The sequence below is a fragment of the Topomyia yanbarensis genome, chromosome 2 (genome assembly GCF_030247195.1).
Source record: "Topomyia yanbarensis strain Yona2022 chromosome 2, ASM3024719v1, whole genome shotgun sequence".
NCBI classification, from domain to species: domain Eukaryota; kingdom Metazoa; phylum Arthropoda; class Insecta; order Diptera; family Culicidae; genus Topomyia; species Topomyia yanbarensis.
The window spans coordinates 303391616-303416303 of NC_080671.1; the positions used below are offsets into that span (position 1 = coordinate 303391616).

Below are 24688 nucleotides of genomic sequence, written 5' to 3' on the forward strand. Positions count from 1 at the left end.
ATATATATATATATATATATATATATATATATATATATATATATATATATATATATATATATATATATATATATATATATATATATATATATATATATATATATATAGGAATTGATTGCTTCTCAGAAATGTTTTACTCGATTTTCTCATTTTCTTTTACTCGACATCCCTATAAACTGCTATTAAATTCCATTAGAGTCCGACCTCTGGTTCTTGTGTTACGGGTTGAAGTACGCGGTCCTATGCGAAATGCCCATATAAACCGGTATAATTATATTATCTAAATGATGCAAAACTAATTGAGCTGAGTTCCAAATTGCTTGAAATTGTTGGTCCACACTACTAATTGAAAACTAATGTCTCTTTGATCACATTGAGAACCGTTGAGGATTCCGGAAGAACCGACGAAATGACCATATTCCGAAATTAGATTCATACCTTTTTCGCGTATGTTGCAGATTCGATTCTCACAATCTCAGTCTTGGAGTAAGGATATATTAGTCTTTGTCTTAAATGGGGGTGGGTATAGTAGTCATTGTATTGTATAGTAGGATATAGTATTTTTCATCCCCTCCTACACCTACCCCCACATGCCCACATAAGTTAGCAAGAAGACAACATTGAACTACCGTCAAATGGAGCAATATGCAACACTTTTCTACTTCAAAGCGGTATAACTAAAAATGACGAAACTTTAGAATAATATTAAACATGTTCAAGCTCTAATGGGAGTATGAAGAATAATAAGTGGTACTTATAAAATATCATTTTCTGAATGGCCAAAAAGTATACATGTTGCAAGTAACCCCGCACATGGGCTAACTTGCAACACACTTGCAAATTATACTACACTCTCGTTCACTTGAAATATTATTGATAAAGCCTAGCAATTTATAGTGCCAACGACTATCTTTTCCGTGCAACTGGACTATTGTAATTTGTATACTCGATCTGTATGTAAGAAATACAAATGATATGCTCTTACCATTGAAGTGAAGCAAAGCACGACATTCTAGCTTCTTTTCTATATAAAAATCTCGAAATGCAGAAAATTACTCTGTCGCACCAAAGAAACAGAAAATAGAGACTGGCAGTACATAACAGTACATTGACAGCCATAATGCTAAATTATAAACATTATTATTAGCGTTGTCTGTCCATGGGCACAGAAAAATGTTGAAGTTACTCCGCTGTTGCAAGTTACCCCATTTGACGGTAATGCTAATTAGCATGATGTTTTTTGTTTCAAGTGTTCCAGCGTCAACATTTAGTTTATCTAGTTCATGGCTTGTGAGCCATTGTATATAAGTGCAAGGTGTACTAAGAATGTAATAGACATTTCCACAATTTTATTGAACATTACCAGCAATGTAATCCTAGTTTGGTGAAATGAGAAAGGCACAATTGCATCACTAGGTGGATTAAAAAAAGTTTTTTTTATTTACTAATTTCGGTGGTTCAGTTAATGTAGCTAAACTTCTACAAAAAAAGTGTTTACTCGAGTTAAACAGTTTGAAATTTCTCTTGCAATCTTTTACACTGATTTCGAAATCTTTAAACGCCCGTTAAAGTTTACGTGTTGAACCGGCACAACTTCGTGCAAACCGGTTCTACTATATTTATCTACAAAAATATTCCGAGTTAAGCTGTGATACTGTGTGATAATACTCTCAGGTGATATGACTATTAATCACATAACAAATATAGCTATTTTTTGAAAGATTTGGATAGTTTTACCCCTTAATCTAACAAGATAATTTAGAGTATCGAATAATCTTAATAATATTGAAATTCGTTCACGAAAGGTGAATTTTGTATGCATGTTCGGTTTAATGTTTCAGTCTAGATAAAGCATCAATCTGGACGCACCACTGTAAGGCTCAAAAAATGATTGCCAGTTTAGAAATTCTGCACCGTTGGTGTTTGAAAAAAATTGAAAACGCGTTCAAATGTATACTTGTATTATATTACATTCTACACGGTGTTCGTCCAACTGCTAGTATAGTGAAATTAAAACGGAAACTTTTCTCAAATTTGTAAGTAGCTTGTAAAATTCGAAATACGAGTTTTGTACCTCGGAGAAAAATATTTCGATTTTAAATTCTCTTGAATTATTGATTGATGTTTGTGTTGTTTAATATTGATATTTGAAAAGCTTGAAATAAATCTGAGCGCCTCGCGTTTAATTTTCATTTGAACATTATAATGTACTTCTTGCTTTCTTATTTTCCACAAATAAAAATCGGAAAGTCTACAGTACTTTTGCGGAGGAGGGTGGGGTGGTTTGGTAAAAGTCTCCTTAAGTCTAATAGGACGGGAGGTAAAAAAATGTCAAATTTCGGTCTACGTGGTTTATGAATGGTTCCTCTCCTATTTGCACACCAATCAACTAACAATGTGAATCGTTATCTGTATTCTGCTCATCATTGAAAACCGATAAGCAGCCACTATTACATCTCAGTTTACCTTCGCATTTGATTTCTTCTGTCACGCTATACTTCATCGATAATTACTATTCTTCTACTCAGACTGATATCCTTCCATGAGGGTGAGTATCAACATGCGGCACGGGATCAAATCATGTTGGGATTTTATCGCACCTGATGAATCAATCAAATTTGGGATGATTAATGTTGTACCTGGATTTAACAGAAAACACCATAGTAGAAGACAGGAGAAAACTTGGTACTCAAAGAAGTGGAAAATTTCATACTCATCGCTATTTCACCCCATTGCCATAGACAGCGGATGGAACAGAATAACAAGAAAGACTTACTGATTGTGCATAGCGCACACAGGAGTATCTGCATCGAATCATGGTCAACATAAATTGTTGCTTTTTATGTTTTAACAACATTCAATTAGCAAAGACTGGAAGACATGAAGTGTTTCAATATTAAGAGCAATAGTACTCAAGGAAGAGCAAGGATGTGAAGGAAGAAAGTTTAGAAAAACGTGGAATAGAATCATATGAACAAGCTTAGTTTTCCGACAACTCATCCCTTTGTGTTCTACCGCGGCACAGAGATGCCGAGGTGGAAAAAGTCAAAAAACTTATCTTTTAATTTCGTTTCAAAGCTATTTTTGTGTTATTGTACAGTATATGAATATTTATTTATCATATTTATATACTGTATATGAATATTTATTTGTCATATTTATATCATATATTTATCAAAATTTCAGGAGCTTTGGGTTGACGGTTTGCTCGCTACGGTATTTCAAAATTCAGTGTGCTCTGTGCTCAATTTTTTCTTCCTTTGTAAAATGTATGGAGAAACTGAAACAAATTTTACCTCAATTTTCAAACAGTACTTTCTCGTAAATCAGACTTTGCCCATTTTCAAGATTTCTTTACCAGCTTTTCGAAAATCTTTATGATATCTTGCGCAAATTTGGGCAAACCATATCCTTTTGGAATCAACAGTGTACATGTACGCATCGATTTAACATACTTTGTATACTTAAATTGAAAACACGAATCAAAATGTTTTCATGAAATATCTTTAGTTGTTTGTAGACTACAGGATACATGTATGAGAAACGAAATCGATTGAATTCACCTAACCTTTCTTCTAGCAATTAATATGTTGTCAACAGAATCAACCGGTCTCGTGTAATATAATAGAAACATCATGTCACTTGATTGCTGAATGGATATGACTGCAAAATAATTTCTAGGCTAGATGGTACCGCATCCATTTGCGTAAACTATATTTTTTTCCTTTTGTAGCGTACAGGTATATATCGAATTCATGCATTTTAAACCCAAAGGAGTTTGAATACTCGAATCGTAAATTGAATCGCAAGAAGAAAGAAAGAACATTGGTTTCATAAAATATTTCTAGTTGTTTATGCACTACAAAATACACGTATGAGAGACTAAACCGACATACAATAGTGTGATGAAACCTTTCTTCTATCACTGCATATGGTCGGTGTTAAGTCAGACCGGACTAAGTGACAAAACATGGATTTCGAGAAAAACGAGTTTAAAGTTTGAATCGCAGCATCCTTTACATTATGATTGGAAATTAATTTTTGCCATAATTCTTGTTTATTCTTACATATTTCAAATCTGGCAACAATCGATTGTAGCTGACGATTTTCTTTATCCAGTGCTATCATTATCTCATTTTTTATGTTTTGCGACTTAGTCCGGTCTAACTTAACACCGACCATATGATGTTTCCAAGATCAGCCGGTTTCCAGTGATATCTTGGAAATATAACGCAATTTGAATGGTATTTGGATATCACTGGAATAATACTTTTTAACTATCTGATTCTATATTCATCTCAATAATAAAGGGTGCCACGCTATTTAATTGATCACGTAGCCTACAAAGAATAGGTTGTATTTACATATGTATCATATGACGTTTCTAGTTCGTAGGGCCAACATTTTTTTTTTTAAATATAATTCAAGAAAAACACAAAACATAAATGCTTTTGAAAGTTTGCGTTCTGGTGTTAAATATATTAACCTAGATAAAATATTGTGAGTTCACATATTAGTTTTAAATAGAAATGTAGAGAATGTAGTCGAAGTCATTTACATAAAACTAAATTACAAATATGCAATTTGGCCTAGATAGTTATAAATGATTGATTTTAATCTGCATTATTTGGATGGAACATTTCATGTCTTTTGAATCTTTTTGATTTTCAAATGTAAAAAGTGTAAATCAAACAAATCGAAATAGAAGTGTTACAAGAGGAGAAAATGAATATTTTATGCGAGTCTATTTTGACGATTCGAAGTTCATTTTAATATGTTTATTTGATTTGATTAAAAACTATTTTGCTCAATACATTGATTCATCCAAATACCTCCATATTTGAAGCAGATCTTACAATGTTAAGTTTTCAAGTGAATTCGTTAAAATAAAAAAAATACCTTTTAGATTTTTTTGCGATACAGATTGATAGTAATCATTCAATCTCCATATTATGTAGCAACATTTGAAGAATAATTTCCTAAATTTTCATGGCAAAATATAAAAAATTGAGCGAGTGACAGCGAAACTCCAGAAACACTTTGAAAAAAATGAGGCATCCGTTAAATTTAAAATATTCTGAACAAAATTGGTAAGAGATTTTTTTACAATTCTTCCTGGATTCTGAAGTTTACCACGACAACTTATCTTTAAATTATTGTATTGCTTTTCCAATTACCACCGACTTTTTGCGAAAATCGGTTTTTTTGTATTTCAAGCTCTTCGAAAATTAAAAGCATTGTACAAAATGTGAAAAAATTGTGTAGTAACTTGGTAAATTATGCAAACAAATATTGTGAAAATTTTCAAAAAGATTTTTCCAATAGATTTTAAGCTATGATGTACATGCACACCTTCAAACAATACGTCTTGAAATTCCTCTGGAGATTCAATATCACCCGCTCAATTTTCATTATTTCGCAATGAAAACTTTCATTTAAAAATTTTCAAATTATGCAATTTAATATACGATATTAACGAATAACATTCTCTATATCGCCATAAAAATTCACAAGCTCTTCTTTATTACGAATTTGCCCCCTTACCATACCCTCGCCCTCTCTATCATGATATTTTCAAGCATTAGGACTTCTTTGGCCTCATATTAGAATAATAAGCAAACCAGAATGTTCGTGGGTAATTATTACCTTGTTCGAAAACGTTTAATACACTTTTTTTTAATGTTTTCCGACTTTTGTATGAAGAGGGTACACTGTGCGCGGGAGTAAGGATGTTTAGGCATTTTTATCGAATGCAAACTTAAGGGGGGGTTTCAGGATTTCAGCGTAAAAAAACACTTTTTGTGTGATTTTTTTTATAACTTCGCGTGAAGCGAAATGATCAAAACTTTTGTACATTATAGTATATCATTTCAATAACATGCTGTAATTTTTCTATGCAAAAATATAGCAAACGACTCGGTGACGAAGCTTTTTGTAGAACATCTCTGGAAAAAACATGATTTGCGGGGTTACCTGCCATTCCAAAACTACTTAACCGATTTCTTTCAAATTATGCATGCACATTCTAATACCTAACCGCTACGTTGAGTTTTTTAGATAAATTTTCAATTAAGGGTTTTTTTTATTCATTTTAAATAAAAATTACTATTTTTCACGAAAAATTTCTCCTTTTATGAGTAAACACCCCTTTAATCGATTTAATAAAATAAAATTATCTCAAAAACTCAACGTAGGGGTTCGGTATTTTCAACATAGAATGTGTATGTAAGGTTTGAAAAAAAATCGGTTAAGTAGCTTTTGAATGGCAGGTAACACCGCAAATCATGTTTTTTCAGAGACGCTGTGCAAAAAGCTTCTTCACCGAGTCGTTTGTCGATAATTTTTGCATAGAAAAATTCCAGCATGTTGTTGAAACTATACACTGTAATGTACAGAAGTTTTGATAAATTTGTTTTACGCAAAGTTCTAAAAAGAAATTCGCAAAAAAGTGGTTTTTTTACGTTGACCTTTACCCGCCCCCTTAACTTTTTGCCGGTTCAGTCAGCATAAAGTGCTAAGTTACTTTACACTTATCCGGGTATGTCGTAGACTCAGGTGATCCTGCCGTAGAAGACCAAGGGTTAAGTCGCCGGAAAACTAAGCTTGTTTTCATGTATACTAAACAATATATTCACACTTCCAGAAGGAATAATAAAATGTTTGATTCTTTCATGCATTTTATTGAGTTTCCGTTGATCAAATAAATTTTTGCTAATTTCGGGTCCTGGCCTGAGAAAATCGAATAATTGGAATTCTAGCTTTTTCGACTGTTGTGTATCAGAACTCTTCGATTCTCGTATTGAAATATTGAAACTTCTACGATGGAGTCGCCTAAAACGTTTTCAAAATTTGGAAAAAGGTATATTTGAAGTCCACCATATAAACGAAAATATTCTATCTAGAACGAATATTCGACAACATGTTAGATCAGAGAGTTCTCGATCTAAGCTTGCATGTTCCATATTGTTGAAGGATTCAAACAAATTTATTTTACAAGATAAATTTGAAATAAGTTTTCATTTAAAAATATCAAGACCAAACTCCAACAAGCGATTTCATTGCCTGGTAAGAATGAAAGATAATAATACTGTTATAACTACAACCAACTTCTCTCGAGTTTCAGACAAGGTTAAAATAACATAATTTGAATTGTTAGCCGTTAGAATCATAATCCGCACACCACAGCGTGGCTCACTGTGTATATCAATATCGAGCTTCCAGTGTCAATGGCATGAACGATTTACCGTCTATCAGGCTGAACGTATTATGGTTCAGATAGAAAATGTTCTCCGCCAATGATTACTGTCTCACCCTGAATCATGGCATTGTGAGTGCCAAACGACCATGAATTACCTGTTGGCACTCCATCTTCATTACAAACTTTTTCCTTTCTTGCGTTTTCTTTCAACTCACCGTGTTCAGCCAAAAAAAAACAGTACCTGTTGAATTAACAAATTGAAAAATGTTATCAAATATTTGCGCAGGCAGTGTTTCAGCTAGATCACACGCTACTTCGAAGGGTAGGAAAATGTTGCCCGAAAATCCGAGAACAATGAGAATTAGGGGGCGATAGAAATCAATCAATTTAATGGCATTTCAAACAGCACATCGCGGAACCTAGCGAAAAAGCTTTCACGGGGCGACAAGAATGGAAAACTTGGGATGATGTTTCGCGAAGGATAGCGTTGTAGCGAATTTATTTGTTTTTTATTCAAATATGCCACTTGTCTTTTTCTTCAGCTACGGGACGCGTTCTCCCTTGCAATAAAAATATTTTCCGTTTTCGTTATTCTCCTGTGCTAACTTGCCTCTTAAATCCCTTCTATTTGCATCACATTTTTATTGGTTTAATTTTTGAACACATTTTGGCGAAGCAAACAATGGACTTGGTTATAATATTTTTCCCATAAATTTCATTCACCATTTATCCGGCCAGCAAAACGTAATCATATTTACACATCTCACCTTTTTCCTCTGTGCTTTATAATTGTGGGAGGTTTCACGTGTGGACGGGTAGTAGAATGTGTTTTTCTAACCTGTGTAGTATACCGTGATGATAAATGGGCACCCAGAATTGCGTGATTTTCAACCGGGTCACCTTTGGCTTGACATGCTGTCTGCATCTCGGCACCATTTGTTAAGCCAGCTGATAGAAGTGGGGTTTGCTTCATGTTTTCGCAGGATTATTACACCGGAACCTGTTAGATTAATATACCCTGTCATCTGAACAATTGACTACCCTCTGTATGAGGCTGAGATAAAGTACTATTACCTGGACTCGATTACCAGATCCTGCATATTGCATTGAATTGTTCTAATCCAAAACATAGGCTAACAACCCCATGGTCATAGCCTCCACAATAAACAGTTCATAAATTAAGTCACACTTTTAGGTAGGCAGGGACATTGTGGCAAATTGTGACATTTTGTGGCATATGGGAGAAGGGAAGTAAACTAATCGTGTTGGGCTAGGGAAGGGAGGATAAATTAATTGGTGACAATTACTAACATTTGGGATGGGCGAAGTGCAATTACAAGAAAGTACACCTGTGATAGACGCTCATATGGACTGTTAGGAAACTTATTCCTAGGAGCTTTCGGAAAACAGATATGGTAATAAGGAGTATACACCCCATATACAGAAAATGGCCCGCTTCTATTACTTGAAGTCCAGAATTATCTAAAGCTTAAATATGACATTACATAAATTGAACGTACTTAGTTATACTGTGTTGCGTTTCGGCTTCGCCTCATCAGAAACCAACACTAACTTATTGTCGGAATAGATTAGCGCCGGCTTGACGCAAATCCCTTAAAACTAAAACACACTTTGTGTTTCAATCGAACGACTGATCAAACGTGATGTCCCGTTCGAGCAGAAGTTCTGTTTATGCCGATGAGACACATTGAAACCGAAACTTGTCTTGGCTTAGCAGGCCTATGCGAAAGCACTATGCTATATTTCACCCTATGGAGGAAAATTTGGTATAGCATCGTACTTAGTTAGTTTGCATTCCTCATGTGCTGCAAAATAACCATATATATATACACAGAAGAGAGACAAATTCTTGTAATCAGAAAAAGTGTTCAGTCAACAATTCTCGAAAAAAGATATTATAAATACTAGGATGCGTAAAAAACTAATGATACTAATGTAAATAATGATAAAAACTATCTCAATTTGATATTATTTCATAATAAAAGAAATTGATCCTTACATGGACAACTTTATTACTTACATGCCTTTTTACGTTTTGGCGGTCAAAATTTCGAATTGACAATATGAGCTGTGGATTGAAAATGCAAGTTAGCGTGGGATAATGCGCAGTAAATCAACATGCTTGCTGCCTCTGTTCGTATGCTATATTTATTGGACAAAAGCCCACTGCTACGAGGAAATTGTAAACTTCTTACTATGAACCGATCAACACCCTCTTCAACAACCAATATAAACACACATTGTTGATAGTGTTGCTTTACTTGTCAAGTACAACGCACAAAATATTATGCATTACCACTATTCTGCCCTTACACCAATTGCGACTCTTCCCACCTACATTGCCGACCTACGCCTCAGCAAACTGTGTTGGGAAATGGGTTGTGATGCTGCTGGGTGCCAAGCGAAAAGAGCATCCGATTATATTCACCCGACCCGACAGGCATATCGCTTTCGAAAGAGTAGTGTTCTGAGGGGATGCAGCCCTTTCGCGTGTAGCATGCACGATAGTACCAAGCAAGCGCAACACGTACGTTCCTGGGGTTCCCCCTAATTTACAAGCTTTGCTTACCCGCCTCAGTTTCAGTTGTATCCTCGATGTACAGTTGGTCCTGGCGAATCTCCTAATCGCTACTTGTTGGGTCACAGTTCATTGTGTTACATCACGTTTACTGCGTATTTGTGTAACTACAGTCCTATATGGCCAGAAGCTGATTTATACATGGCGTGGAATGAATTGGTTGTTTAACTAAGTTGAAATTGAGTAGCGTCTATACCTTTTTTGTTGAAAAGTAACAATCCAAATATGTATCCAAGTTTTTGAGTACGCTGTCGAAAATTTGGTTTTAGGATTGTATTCCATAATTCCATTATTGATGGAGACAGTCATGATTTTATATCTACACTGCAAAAGTAGTTTCAAGTCACTCCAAAACTTGGCCGATTGGACCACGCTTGACTAGGGGTTTGCTCAGGAACACAAATTGTGTCTCCGTTTTTTGAAGCTAGCGTCAATCCGGCGCTAGCTTAATACGTTAACTAAGTGAGTGTCGGATTCTGATGAGACGAAACGTAAATAATTTATTGAAGCGCTAGTCTATTTTACCCCACATTATTGCAAAGATCCCTTTAGATCGCTCTTTGATTTATATATGTATCAAAAGGGCATTTCTTGCTGAGCAATAAATAAATAAATTTAGCGGCTACTACCTGCTACTCTACAAACCATAGTCCCTTAAAGTTAGCCCAAAACAACCAAAAAACCAGGCATTGGTCTATTCCGCAAAAAGGTGTGTTTTGAAAGCATCTACAACATTTTAGAACATCGAAAAACTGTAAAAAATCAAATAAAAAAGTTACAGCAAAAACACTTTTTAAAGGGGTATTCCGACATGTACTTCAATTTCTCCCAATAACTTTTTTCGCTTAACAGATAGCCATTTCGCTACTTCAACAAAGTTTAATGAAATCATTTCATCTACAAACTTTCCATACATGACTATCAATTTTGGCAACAACTTGCAAAGTTATTTTTTTATCTGCGTATATACCCTCTTAAATCAAATTTTTTCAATGTTATATTAAACTACTTAAAAAATAAAGAAACCTTTCCGAAGACATCAAAGTGCTATAACCAATAGTTTCGTCGCAAATATCAGTGTCCGGCATTTTTGATTCCGTCCCACTGCGCCCCGGCCAGGCTCGAATATAGATAGCGGAAGCAAAGGGAAGGATACGTGTGCTTTTGCTAGAGGTCGTATATACTACTGCGCTCTTCACAAGTATCACGGGAGGAGGATATTTGTTAGTGAGTATAGAAGTTGGATCCTACTTCTTCATTGCCGACGCTGGTGACTCTACTAGATATTGGCCCATCAACACATGGACCGGGGACCAACGGCCTTACTTCCCTTCCGAAGGAAGACGTAACCACAGATTTTTTCACCTAAAAAAAATCTCAACGACCTCGGTTGGGATTGAACCCAGACCAACTGGAATGAGTGGCGGTCACGCTTACCACTCAACTCCGGCGCCGTTAGATTTCGATGTTTAGAAATAAGCAATCCATTAACATTTTTACTTTTGGTGAATCCAACAATTACTTGTCAATTCAACAAATCTTGTTGCATCTGTTTGATATTTTCACAGTTAGGAATTGCTTTCTCCAGAGACGTACGTAGACATTCATTTTTATTGTATATTTTATTTTCAGTAAATTTTGTGCCAATATTAATGTCATTTTCAGCCTTTTTACATTTCTTAGAAAATAAATGTATAGAATTCGCTCAAACTTTCAAGATGTTTTCCTGAACTGATCTTATCCAAACCAATTTTAAATGAAAGGTCTATTACCCAACAATAACCGAACACTATTAAATGGTTTTTAATTCTGATGTTTAGTTTCCAAGATATGAATATTTGAAGGTGCAAAAATCGCGTTTTTTGCGGTTGTTTTGCCATTTGCTGCCGAAATTAACGACGAAACAAAACAATTTATATATTTTTAGAAAGCTTATACGAATACCTTTCGAACAACAACGAATAGATTTTTGAAACCGGACTATTATCGAAAGAGATGTTCAACATGAAATGCGGATGAAAGATTTTTATCATTTCCCACAGCCAGAAATAAGACCAAAAACATTCAATGTATTATTAGTGCCAAAACAGATAATTTTAGGTCAATAGTATCTTCGAAGAATTTAAAGCGTACAATATGCCCTTTCTTTTGGTATTGTGATTTTACTGATAAATCCCCCTAAGAGTGAGATATTTTCATAAATTTTCTTCGAAGTGATTGTATTGAAACAATGTCTTCAGCAAATTTGTAGCTCTTACTTTTACGAATAACTTTATTAAAGACATCAAATACATATTTCTAATACTTTAAAAGTTATGGCTTTTTGTTTGTGGATTACCCTTTGTCGCCTATTTATTGTTCAATATAGTCATAATCCATTTAAATTAGCCAATATATTTCGATAAAACGAATTTCGTATTTCATTTTTCAATCTACAACCGCTAGAATAACCACCGAACAATTCCAAGTTGTCTAGATGGAACTTGACCTCTTATCGGTGCAAACATTTTCATTTGCGCGAACCTTCTCTCTTATAACCAACGGATCGATCTGAAACATATCTCGGAAAATGAAAATCGAAATGAATAACTCCAAGCAGTGGTGTAGCCAAGAGGATGCTTTGGGGTTTAACCACCTCCTCCCCCCCCCTCACCCAAAAAAATAATTGGATTGTAGTTAAAAATTTATTGATTCTGACTGATTTAATTCAATATTACAATGATAATTTTCTGATCAGTACATTGATAACCTATTGTTTGAAACATCATGAGGACCTTTGAAAAATTGTGGGAATGCGATCCTGATCTGTAACTAATCTATTGGTCTTGATCTCACAGTTGTCTAATAACATCAATATCAAATACTTGCCTAAAAACATTCCAATAGAAACTCATTCCAGAGTTCTGAAAACAATCATAATCACAATCATAATTTCCTATCATATTTAGTTTAGTTTTGAAGGGGTGTACTTTAATATGGATTATGGTCTTTTTTTTTAATAGGATGCGAAACTGGAATTGTCTATGAAACTTAGAACTGCTCACCGAAAAATTACATAACTTCCAACATTTGCTGAAAATGTTTTTATTTTGGGAATGCGTCGAGTTGAGACGAAAACGTTATGCAATTAATAACGAGAAAACCACCTTCCAAAAGTAGGGAAATTAATGAAAAATTGCGTTTTCCGTTCCGCCAATTTCACAGGTTTAGTATCTTCGATGAATTTTACAAACGTTACACAGCACATCATTTGATAAAATAATTTTGGCGTTATATCCTCGAAGCAGTATTTATGGCGAATTTACTCTTCAAACAAATTTAGTTCCAGACTTAATGTCTTCAGCAATATTTTGGGGAGTGCTATTACAAACCACTTTATTGAAGACATGAAAGCTCCATGTGTTCAAGGTATTAACATATTTTAGGCTATTTCCATTTAATTTTAAACTGAATTATTATGGTTCTACTGTTCATGATAAATCTTTTCTATTGTTTATAAACGATAAAATTTACATTTTATCCAAAGCTTGAGTTTGTGAAGCTCACAATAGAAAGTTATTTTAGAAAAAAAAACTAGATTAAGGAACACTTCGTAAATATCATTTTATGACTTGATATACTCCATATACGTAGTATTCATGCCTACAATAAAGTTGTTTTAAATGAAAGTCTCAACAAATTCGCTAAAGACAGGAACTCTGTTTCAATTTTTTGAAAAACTGATTCTCCATAATATTAAAACTTTAAAGATGGTGGTTTCGTAATTATGCCAGTTGGACAGAAAGTTAGATTTTCACCAAATCCCCACCAAACTGAATTTCTGACCACGCCGCTGACTCCAAGTAAGTAGAAACAAAGTCTTTCTACACTCCTTCACAAGAAACTTCTTCGAATACTGCCTATCTATTATAATACATTGAAGACCCAATTTTATCAGCCCCCAATTTTATCAGCCTCATATGAAAATGTGTTTGTGGGCTCTAGCAGACAAATAAGGCTGAATTTTAGTTAATCCTTTCTTGACCATGTTTCCCTTATCCTAACAATGCGAAGCATCAGGTTCTGAATTTTCTTAATCGTTATAATACCCGAAGATTTACCGTTACCGTTGGTTACCGTTCTAAGAAATAGAAAAAAAACTTTCTTTTTTGACTTTGGGTATTATGTACTAAAATTACGAGGGATAGATTCCCGGCCGTTGAACCTTTCCAAAAAATGCGCATCAGCGAAAAAATCCACACCACCATCTTATAGGATCTCGACACATTTTTTCCTTCCTTCAAAAAAACAATAATAAAATGAGGATAAAACAAACAATAATAAAATGAGGATAAGAGCCCTTTCCAAAACACGGAGAATTCGAGACGGTTCCTGTTGTTCGTTGTAGCTGGATCTGCATCATAAACATGTTTGAAGATGTTTTACTAACATTGGTTCGTGGTTAAAAATTAGAACTGAATGCAAATGCAGCTAGAGTGAAGAACCGTTTTTATCAACCTCTTGGTGAATTTTAGTGTGATAAAATAAGGACATTGACAAAATCGGGACATATTTTTCTCCTCCTTTTTTATAAATCGAAGCTCTTCAAATATTCTCCTTTAGACCCCAGATATAGCCTCATAACTCTTTCTGATTATTTAGTTCAAATTTCCCTCACGGAAAACCGATTCATCACAATTTCAACCAAAAAAAAAGTTTATGTATTTTATTTCGTCTAGTTGATTTGGGCGAACTAAGTTTTTGCTGAAAACAATAAACCAGCGCTGTTGTTTTAATGCTGTCAGTCTTAGTCTGGACACGAGCGTTTCAGCGTAGTACAATACTTTAAAATCTTACCTGAGTTAAAGCTTGAAACACTTATCTCAGCATGTAACGTTTGTTTCAGTCCGCACACAGTCGCATATGCCGTTACACTACCGTTTCAACCAGAACACAATCGACAGGAATTCAACTGACCTCATAGTTGAATTAAACTAGTTGTTGAAATACTCCGTGTTTCTTATAATGTTATCCTTTTATTTTTAAATTTTAGAAAATATTGTTCAAATGCTACATTATTGTATGGAAATTAACTGAATAGTTTAACTCTCTCTGTATTGCCAGAACAAAAATTGTAAGGGATAGTTTTGTTTACTGAAAATACCTTACCCCGCCCCTAAAAATAGGCATTTCTGCAAAAAAAAATCAACTCTGCAATCTTGGTAATTAATAAGCATAATTTAGTGAGAAAACATGAATTTACTCAATGTAAAACCACATAAAATGGATTGGGAAGTTCCTTCATATGTTATATGTCCGATTTGTTCGTTTATGTAGTTAGAATGTAAAACAAATGTTTGATACATTTGGTAGTGTACTAGCGCACTATAACACAGTGCACAGGTTGTAGGTCTCATTAATCCTTTTACACTTTCAAAATCTCAATAGCAAAAACATTTTCTGAGACTTTCGGCACAAAAAATCACTTCTGCAAATTTTTTGTAGGATTTGTCATTTTTAGACTATAGCCATTAAAAAAATGGTAAAAAAAGTTTAACCCTTTTCAAAAGACAGTCTAGATCATTTTTTGGAAAAACAAAGTATGAAAAGAGGCTTTTTGTGATAGAGTCTTCATGTACAGAAAGTTTCATTAAAATCTGAGAGGGTGCTACCAGCTGTGAATACGATTTAACGCGAAATTTGTCGTGCACTTTTTGTCTCCCGTTATTTTCAACCTACAGCCAAAAACCAAACCTTTTCCGATTTCTTAGAACAATAACAAGCGACTTACATAGGATTTTTTTTTATATATTTTGCTGTTTTGCGAAATTTAGTAGAAAAACACAGAAAATGTATTAATAATCGACACAAAATTGTTTATTGAAAGAAATTGTGAGAAGAAAAAAATAAAATCCTACCTACGTCACTGGAGAAATTAATTTGGAATACACTGTTAAAATTTCAGAACGATAAAAAATCATTTGTTCGAGGTATATTTCCGACCAGCTCAAAGAAAGTAACTTCGAGAAATAACGGTTAAAGGTTTCTGTACCTAAGCTCTGGGTATACATAGGAGGCGTTGAACATATATATATTATTGTCGCCTTTCATATTTTGATCATTTTTTAAGACCCTAGCATATTTTAGGCCAATAAAAAATTTCGATTTTTTTAAATTCTACAGTAGTGTAACCCATTAAGGCGAAAAAAAATCACTTTCGAAATAACCACTATGGTGCAATGCTGATCATAGTAGCAAAGCCACTTAAATCCCTTAAAAGTCTTGCAAAAGAAATCCCAATTTAGGAAAAATTGACTAACTTAGGCATTTTGCGACTGATTTTGATGACTGTTCTTCCGAATTATTTGAGCGAGGACATGCATTTGAAAAACTGTTGCGCCATTTGCATCTTTTGTATGACAAAATCGCAATGACAATTGTTAGATTATTGTTCCAAAATTGCACAATATTCCTTACAAAACTGCATAATATTGCACACCATTGGAAAGGTTCTTTTTTCTTCATAGAACTGTATAGTAATTGAAAATTGACTGAAAAGTGATAAAATTGCTCTTTTTTATTGCTATAAAGCAAGATTTTGAGGGTAAATTAAACTATTCAATCGTGAATTGGATGAATAGACCTACAACCAATCTTAGATCTCTTTAAAAGGTTATTAAGTTTTTATTTTTTTGTGGCACCGTGTAATAAATGCCAAACCCAAATGATCAGTGTATGTTGAAACGCTAAAACTTTAGGTTGGAAATACAGTCACTGGGCATTAGACCGGCGACGATTTTGACTTTTTTTCGGAACACTGTTATTTCGAATGGTAATTGGTAATGGTAATCATATGCAAAATATGATCTTTTTCCGATAGCTCTAGTTCACTCACAAGAGGTTTCAAGTTTCTATAGTAATACTAGCTACTACCCATCGCGCGTTGCTGCGACACTCTGCGAAATAGGAGGAAAACACAATTTGTTTCAAAGCGCCATCTGGCGGGCAGATAATCTCCAACTAATAGCATACAAACACGCCCCATACCAAATACCTACTGTGTGCAATTTTTTACGGAAATCGGTTAAGCCGTTTGGGAGTCTATAAATCATATACATACAAACATTGACTTTTATATATATAAATAGACTAGCTAATACCCATCGCGCGTTGCTGCGACACTCTGCGAAATAGGAAGAAAACACAATTTGTTCCAAAGCGCCATCTGGCGGGCAGATAATCTCCAACTAATAGCACACAAACATGCCCCATACCAAATACCTACTGTGTGCAATTTTTTACGGAAATCGGTTAAGCCGTTTGGGAGTCTATAAATCATATACATACAAACATTGACTTTTATATATATAAATAGACTAGCTAATACCCATCGCGCGTTGCTGCGACACTCAACGAAATATGAGGAAAACACAATTTGTTCTAAAGCGCCATCTGGCGGGCAGATAATCTTCAACCAATAGCACACAAACACGCTCCAGAACAAATGCTTACTATGTATAAATTTTGACGGCAATCGGTTAAGCCGTTTGGGAGTCCAAAAATCATATACACACAAACATTGACTTTTATATCGATAGATAGATTTTATTTTATATAGATAGATAGATAGATAGATAGATAGATAGATAGATAGATAGATAGATAGATAGATAGATAGATAGATAGATAGATAGATAGATATATAGATAGATAGATAGATAGATAGATAGATAGATAGATAGATAGATAGATATATAGATAGATAGATAGATAGATAGATAGATAGATAGATAGATAGATAGATAGATAGATAGATAGATAGATAGATAGATAGATAGATAGATAGATAGATAGATAGATAGATAGATATATGGAAACTCGGAAATAAAAACTTAAATCCCAATAAAAAAAATTCACGGTAACTCTGCATACCTCAAAACTTACGGTCGGGTAGCTTTTTTATAACGAACAGCTTTGTTGAAGGTCGCATATTGATTGGAGGCTCCCCTAAAAAGTTATTTAATTTTGAAGACCAACTATTTTTTTTTAATTTCCTATTCTAAGCTTGTGCGAGAAAGAGAGGCAATGTTGATCCTTACACCTTAAGAAGCTTTGCAGATTTTGGGATGCACAAGATAATGCTGGCATTTTGTACTGAATGTATTGTTTCTATTGCCTATTTTTCATACAAACTTGAAAACTCTTGTGAGTGAACTAGAGTTTTGGAAAAAAGCTCATATTTGACAAATTGTATGTGAAGCCAATTACCGTTTGATTTAACAGTGTTCCGAAAAAAAGTCAAAATTGTTGCCGGTCTACTGGGCATATTGTTATACTTGAGCAGTAAAAAATACTTTTCCAATTTCTGGATACATGTAATTCATGGCTTCATGCTACACGATTCTATTTTCTGGCTGAGGTACAGTCGGAGAATGCAGAGTTAGGAGTGTTCATTCAATTAAAACGAAACGATCGTCCTTAAAATTATAATTCAATTACTGGATACTTGTACATGCTTGATTGATTTTAGTGGCCTGGAGGAATCCACTGCAAAAAAAGTTCCCATAACAATTACTAAATTCCCGTGTTATCCTAATTAATTCTCACCATCTTCTCAATTCTGTTCGCACCGGATCTCTTCGTTTGTAGATAAGTAAACGGCAAAGAAAGTCATTTCCCCCAAACAGCTACAGTCGGACGGAGAAATGGGGCGAATGAAGAGAAAGTCATTAAGAGAAGCCATCTTCTTTTTTTTCTCACTCATTAACTGAATGCCCGGTTAATTTAAAATAATGAAATTCAAATCTCGGACGGTTTGAAGCTCTCTTGCACATTTTTGGCAGGGGGCGCTCGTAACCGCTTGAAGTCCCCCACAAACATTGTACCTATTTTGCAACTACGCCGTCAGCCGGAAAAGCAATTTTCCCCATGTCTACTTGGACGATGGCTTTTATGCTACCCTCGCACTTCCTTTTTGGGCCCAAATGCCGGGCGAAGTGATGCGCGTAAAAACGACAAACAGCATAATATTTACCGACATCATCCCCTTCACCTGCGACGAATGGCGGCTGCCTGAGTCCCACAGCCGTCGACGGCAGTGCGAAGGGGAAGATGGTATAGGGTAGCATCAAGGGAGCGATATAGAGATGAGAGGGGTTTTTTCATTCTGTTATGATTGTGTTGCTGCACAGAACATTTTTCCCTCTACCTACCTATGCATTGCACAGCTTTTCCTGCTTTGTGATGGTCGTGGTCGAAGTCGTCGCTCTCGCATACAACTGCCGTCGCCGTCAGAGTGCAGTCAGTCGAAGGAAAATAAAAAAGCATAAGAATAAAACGGTCCACCAGTGAGTACCTAACATTGGGCGCAGCATAAGTGCTGAGCATTTGTAAACGTCAATGTTGGCAGCATTCTGTCCGGATGATGTGCTAAAGTCAGCGAATGTTTGATTGTGTGGCATGTTATGACGCGGCTTTGTCATTGTGTGAATGTGAACGCGGCTCTATGCTCTGTGGATGTGCGTGTGTTGCTTATGCTCGTGGTACGCTGTATATGTGCGACTTATGTTTATGCTCTAGCTGTTTGAACGCCGATGTACGGCTATGAGGCTTTCATATGACTGTCTGTAAGCAAAAGATAGAGAGGGAGAGTAAAATTAGTATGTGATGAGCCGGGGTAGACATATATGAAGCGTGTGGTGCCGCCGGAGGCTAAAGTGTCGTCGCAGCCGCAACTTTGATGCTAGTGGTGATCGAGTGTTGTGAGTGTGCGTTCAGTTTTTTCGATCAGAGTGGAGAACAAGCAGGGAAAATAAGTACTGCCAACTTTTAAATTTATAATTTGCAATTCGTGAGATCTGTGCTCCTGTGTACTCTTTATTTGCGGAGACGTATGTTTCCATTGTTGTTTATTTATCGTGTCGCTTCACCAATGGCTACTGTTAAAAGGAAAAGTGCAAATTTGTCAAAGTTTTCAACATTCTGATTGTGGATTCCTGCCACTTCAGTGGAGTATGTTTATAAATTCATTAAGTCTTTCCGCGTTGTAGTGTTTGTAGAGTGGCACTGAACTGACCATGTATTTTCCATTCTCTCTCTCGCACTTTTCCACAGATCTAGTGCCTAGCAGTGCTTCTCAAAATGGCAACCCGTGAAAAGAAGCCCAGATCAGTGAATTCAGACTCTCCCACCCCGTCCCTCGGTGGCGGTAGTGATTCCGCGCCCTCAACACCAACTAGTAAAGGCAAAGGTAGTCGCGCATCCTTGGGTAGACAAAAGCCAAAACAGTTGCAGAATGCTAATGAAGATTCTGTCCAATCAACAGATGATATTAGCGATATGCCAGCAACAGACTCAGTAGGTTCTAGTGTTGGCAGACCTAGCAGTAGTAGTAGTAGTAGAACCACACGAGCCATGAAGGATGAATCTGTGGAGCAAGCCAGTAGCTCCAAGGAAAAGGAAAAGGATGAACCCAAAGATTCTAAGGATTCAAAAGTGGCTGCCACACGCAAGACGGCTGGCGAAAAAAAGAAGAAACCAATCGTTGGAAAAGGTAGTAAGGTTAAGACTTCTGTCACGGCACTGAAGAAAACTACGTTGATGAAACGTAAAACTAGGCCAATTGTAGGTAAACCAGTACTAGGAAAGAAGGTCATCGCACGAAAACAAATTAATTCTAAAGGCAAAAAGGATGTGACCGTGACCGTGAAAGAAGAGGATAGCAAAAATACCAGTCTGCGTAATGGCAAACCGCGCGCCACGGACAGTCCGGTTGGCAAACGCAAACCAGTAACCCCCAAGGATAAATCCCCTAAGGATTCAACTTCAGACTCAGTCACGGTGAAGGTAGAACGCCGTCGATCGGATTCTGTTTCAAAATGCTCAGATGTGACCGATGCCAGTTTGTTGGATACCTCTTCTTGCAAAGATGAGGATGACAAAAAGGACGATACCAGCCTTTCGGAACTTAAACGCGAGCTTATGGAAGAACATGAGACTAAGACAAAAATCTTGGACAAAATGGCAGAAGCCTTCAATGAACGCAAGACCCCCACTGTTACATTATCGAAGGACGATAAAAAAGTGAGGCGTAGTGCACGCCAACGCAAAAGTACCACTCGTGATAAGGGTGATTTTGTCACACCTAAACTCAAAGTACCGGTGGAGATTAAAGCAGAACCTATGGATACCGACGAAACGACGGTCGCACCATTAAGCATCGACACGGGGACATCCGTGAAGGAGGTGCCTAGTAGTGAATTGGAAAAAGACTCATCACTTAGTCCGGATTTAGTTAGTGAGGGTGTATCAGAAATAAGTGTAAAAGAATTTTACAGTGAACCCGCTTTTCTTGAAAATAATCTAGGTATCGAAAAGGATCCCAAGTTGGGTGAAATTGTGCAAGTACAAGAAAAGATTAAATTGGATAAAGAAAGTGACAGTGTAGTAACCGCCAATGGCAGTACGTCAGTAAAACAAGAAGCTCTACCGGTTGTGATAAAAAAGGAAAAAGTGGAACCTGATGAAATCAAAGATGATTCGGAGAATGTGTTTTTGAAAAGTGAACAGATGGAATTCGGTAAGCTGAAAGAGATCATTGGTATCGTTGAAACAAGTGAACTTCCGCCTATCGTAGTGATTCCAAATTATGAATGTCCAGGCAATGAATCGCCTGCTTCGGATGGTTCCAATGATTTGGTGACCACCGTAAGTAGTAAAGTGGATAGTATATTGAAGAAAATAGACTCTCGCTCAGACTCCGATGGGGAACGACCAAACAAACAGAATACTCAAAAGACCAAAGTTACTGGCAAAGAAGCAAAAACAAAAGCCCGCAACATGAAGGACAAAGGCAAAGAAGACGAAAAAGTGAAAGAAGAAAAATTGCGTCAGGAAAAACTACGCGTAGAAGAAAAAGTGCGCGAAGAGAAGCTCCGCGCAGAGCTTATAAGTCAGGAAAAACAAAAACAAATATCCGAAGATTTTCATCAAGATGAAAAGGTTAAACGGGATCAAGATGTGAAAAAATCTCCATGCGATACATCTGAGCCAGTCGGTAAACAAGTTAGTCCTAAACGTGATGATGAAGCTGTGTCGGTTGTAGAAAAAGTGATCCCCTCAAAAACCATTACAACTCTCAGTCTCACTTCAGCCGATTCTCATTTAGTTCTTTCCGTAACCTCTACGGATCCGATTGAAGTTGTTGAAAACACTAAAGTAGAACCTTCCATTGTAACTAACACAATTACCTTGGAAAATCTTCCTGCCATCACCCTTCTCAAAAAAGATCCGAATCAGACAAAGAATGATAGTGTGATTGAAAATGTTCAACTCAAAGCTGAACTAGAAATTCTTCCTATCAAGGAAGTGGTTGTGGCTAAGGAAGAGAAATGTGTGATGAAGGAGCCGGAAGTATCATTTTATATAGTCCCAAAGAGTGGAGAAACGGTTGCTGCTGTGTCCGAGAAGGTAGCTATTCCCGAGGAAAGCACATCTCCCAGTAGCTTAATCAAAATAGAGACTGAAGAAAAAGATTCCGGTACTTTCACAGAAATTCCGACAGAAATACAGGAAGTAAAAACATCCGACGCGGTTGAAAATCGCGAGTCGATCAAAGAAGTTCCACAGATGAACGAAGCAAAGACTGTTGAAATTAGTCCGCTAAGCGTGACTGAAGATGTTCTTCCAGTGGTAGAACCCACCAGAAATGTGGAGAGCTTGTCGGAAGTTGTGGATGATTCTGACGACATCACCAAGCAGAAAGAATCCCACTTTAAACATCTAGGACTTCTCACCCTTCAAGCTGCCAGCGCCGAAAAGCAACGAAGGAAGGAGCTTGTGCTTCATAAACCAAGTGGTGGCTCAGGAAGTGGATACAGCTCCTCTTCCAGCAGCGGTGGGAAGAGCAGTGGCAAGCCATGCAAAAATTCCGAATCCACAGGAACCCTAAAAACTGTGATAAAACTTAATCGAGGTGAAAAGCGCAGAGCACGACTGCCACTAAAAATGACCCTACAGAAAGGGAAAGGCAAGGGCGCCGAAAAGGATGCCAACGGTGCAGGCGGAAATGGAGAGACGGCATTCTACATCATTCAAAATGAGGTGAGAAGATACATGGAGAATTCCATGCTTTCATTTATTTTTCTCTTTTTTTTCTTTGCATCCCCACAATGAACGATACCATTTACTGGTATTGTTCGGTGTAATAAAGTGGGATGTTATTCACCTGTTGCTCTGGCCTTTCTCTCGGTTCATGATTTGCTCTTTTCCACATTTTCAGACTGATCATCAGAATCAATCGATGCCTGACGCGACAGGAGCCCCACAGCAAGCACGGAAAGCGCACAGCCGTTCCCACACCACCGGTAAGTGTTCATGCTCCGTATCAAAGATTTACCAATGATTCGGGTTTGCTTTCTTGTAAAACATTGGGCGTGGAGCGGACGATAATTAAAATGGAACGACAATCATTTATTAGTGGTATCAACAATCTGGGGATCTTTTATGCTTGTTGGGTGCTATTCTTAAGCTGATGAGCTCAAACCCTCATTCTTTCTTGGGGTAGTGCTCGCACTCGAATATGGAGACGCCTCGTAATTTCATGCCTTGAGCAATGAAAGATTGGTTTAATGTTATATTATTCGAATCTGGATTATAATGTCAATTATCGAAAATGAAATAGTCGAAGCAATACGCAATACGATCTCGACCCAGATGAAATGCTACCTTTAAACATTTCTGCGCTCCAGTGAATTGTTCACTCGAAAATACTATTTAACTGGTCCCGAAACCGCTTTTAGAACTTGGATTACAGTGGTAGTGTCCAATAAAACTTAAATTGAAGCAGCATGGTTTGACTATTGTTTGTCTGATATAGTTGGATAACTATAACTTACTGAAATTCACATCAATGTCTCTTCAAATTGCTTTGAATGTAATCGTGTTGACCACGAAAACTTTCACGTCAAGTTGAAGAAGGCTTTTTTATTGAATTTTTGTCTCTGTGATCCTACTTGTGCAACCCTTGTGATGCAGTTCAATTGGATTTATTTCGATTTGTATAGTTCAGTGAGTAATGTGGGAGTACCACAGGGCAGTACCCTAAGCCTTTTGTTGTTCTCATTATTTACTAATAGTATAACCTGCTTACTCCCTCCTAATAATTTCATACGTAAATAAGACGTTGGACTTACAATTTTTAATAGCTATTTATAACATCAATTGCGAAGACTACTGGTATTAATTAATTAATGCATCAACTTGTATCAAGATGTCAGGCTGCAACAAGTATTTATTAGGGTGGGGCAAAATGATCGTTTTTTCAGCACAGCACTTTTTAGGTTCCTTTTGGGGTCCCAAACAACTATGCAAAACTTGGGGTCGATTGGTGTTGACCCGGCGTAGCGCATTGCGTTTGAAATTTGTATGGAGATTAGTATGGGAAAACCTACATTTTTGCATTTTTAATTCTACAGAGTACAATTCTTTTTGTAGTAAGCCAACAAATAGATAGAAGTATAGTCCAGGATATGCTGAACAACTTTGCCGAAGGATGTATGGTGTTAGAATGTCTCTAAGCCAAGTTATAGCTGTTCAAAGTTCAATACATCGAATTAAATGCCAAAAATCAGTTTTATTGCCAACACTGCGGGTGTACCAATGGTATTTCATATAGAATTCCAAAATAACATTATATATTTTAGATTTACCACATTGGTATGTTTGGATGAATTATTCAAAAGCCTTAGCTCAATTTCATGAGCGTAGGTAGTTTAGCAATAGGGCGTAGTGAGGGGTGAGGGGAGGGGGGACTTTAATATGTAGAAATTTGAACTGAAATGTTGTTGAGTTGGAATGTTGAGATGAATTATTTCAAAACATTTACACATTGTCCTACGCATAATAGTAACGAT

General features: G+C 36.2%; 1 protein-coding gene across 3 annotated transcripts in view; it reads left to right on the forward strand.

Moving 5' to 3' along the window:
• Positions 1-24688, forward strand: part of LOC131683418 (uncharacterized) — a 99220-nt gene that overhangs the window by 39500 nt on the left and 35032 nt on the right. For 2 of the 3 annotated variants that reach the window (XM_058965389.1, XM_058965391.1), the window contains exons 2-3: positions 19890-22877; positions 23056-23140. In XM_058965389.1, the coding sequence (XP_058821372.1) occupies positions 19917-22877; positions 23056-23140 (3046 nt within the window). In that variant the 5' untranslated portion in view covers positions 19890-19916. Of the gene's footprint in view, positions 1-19562; positions 19788-19889; positions 22878-23055; positions 23141-24688 lie in introns of those variants that run through there. The other variant, XM_058965390.1, reaches the window with a different exon arrangement.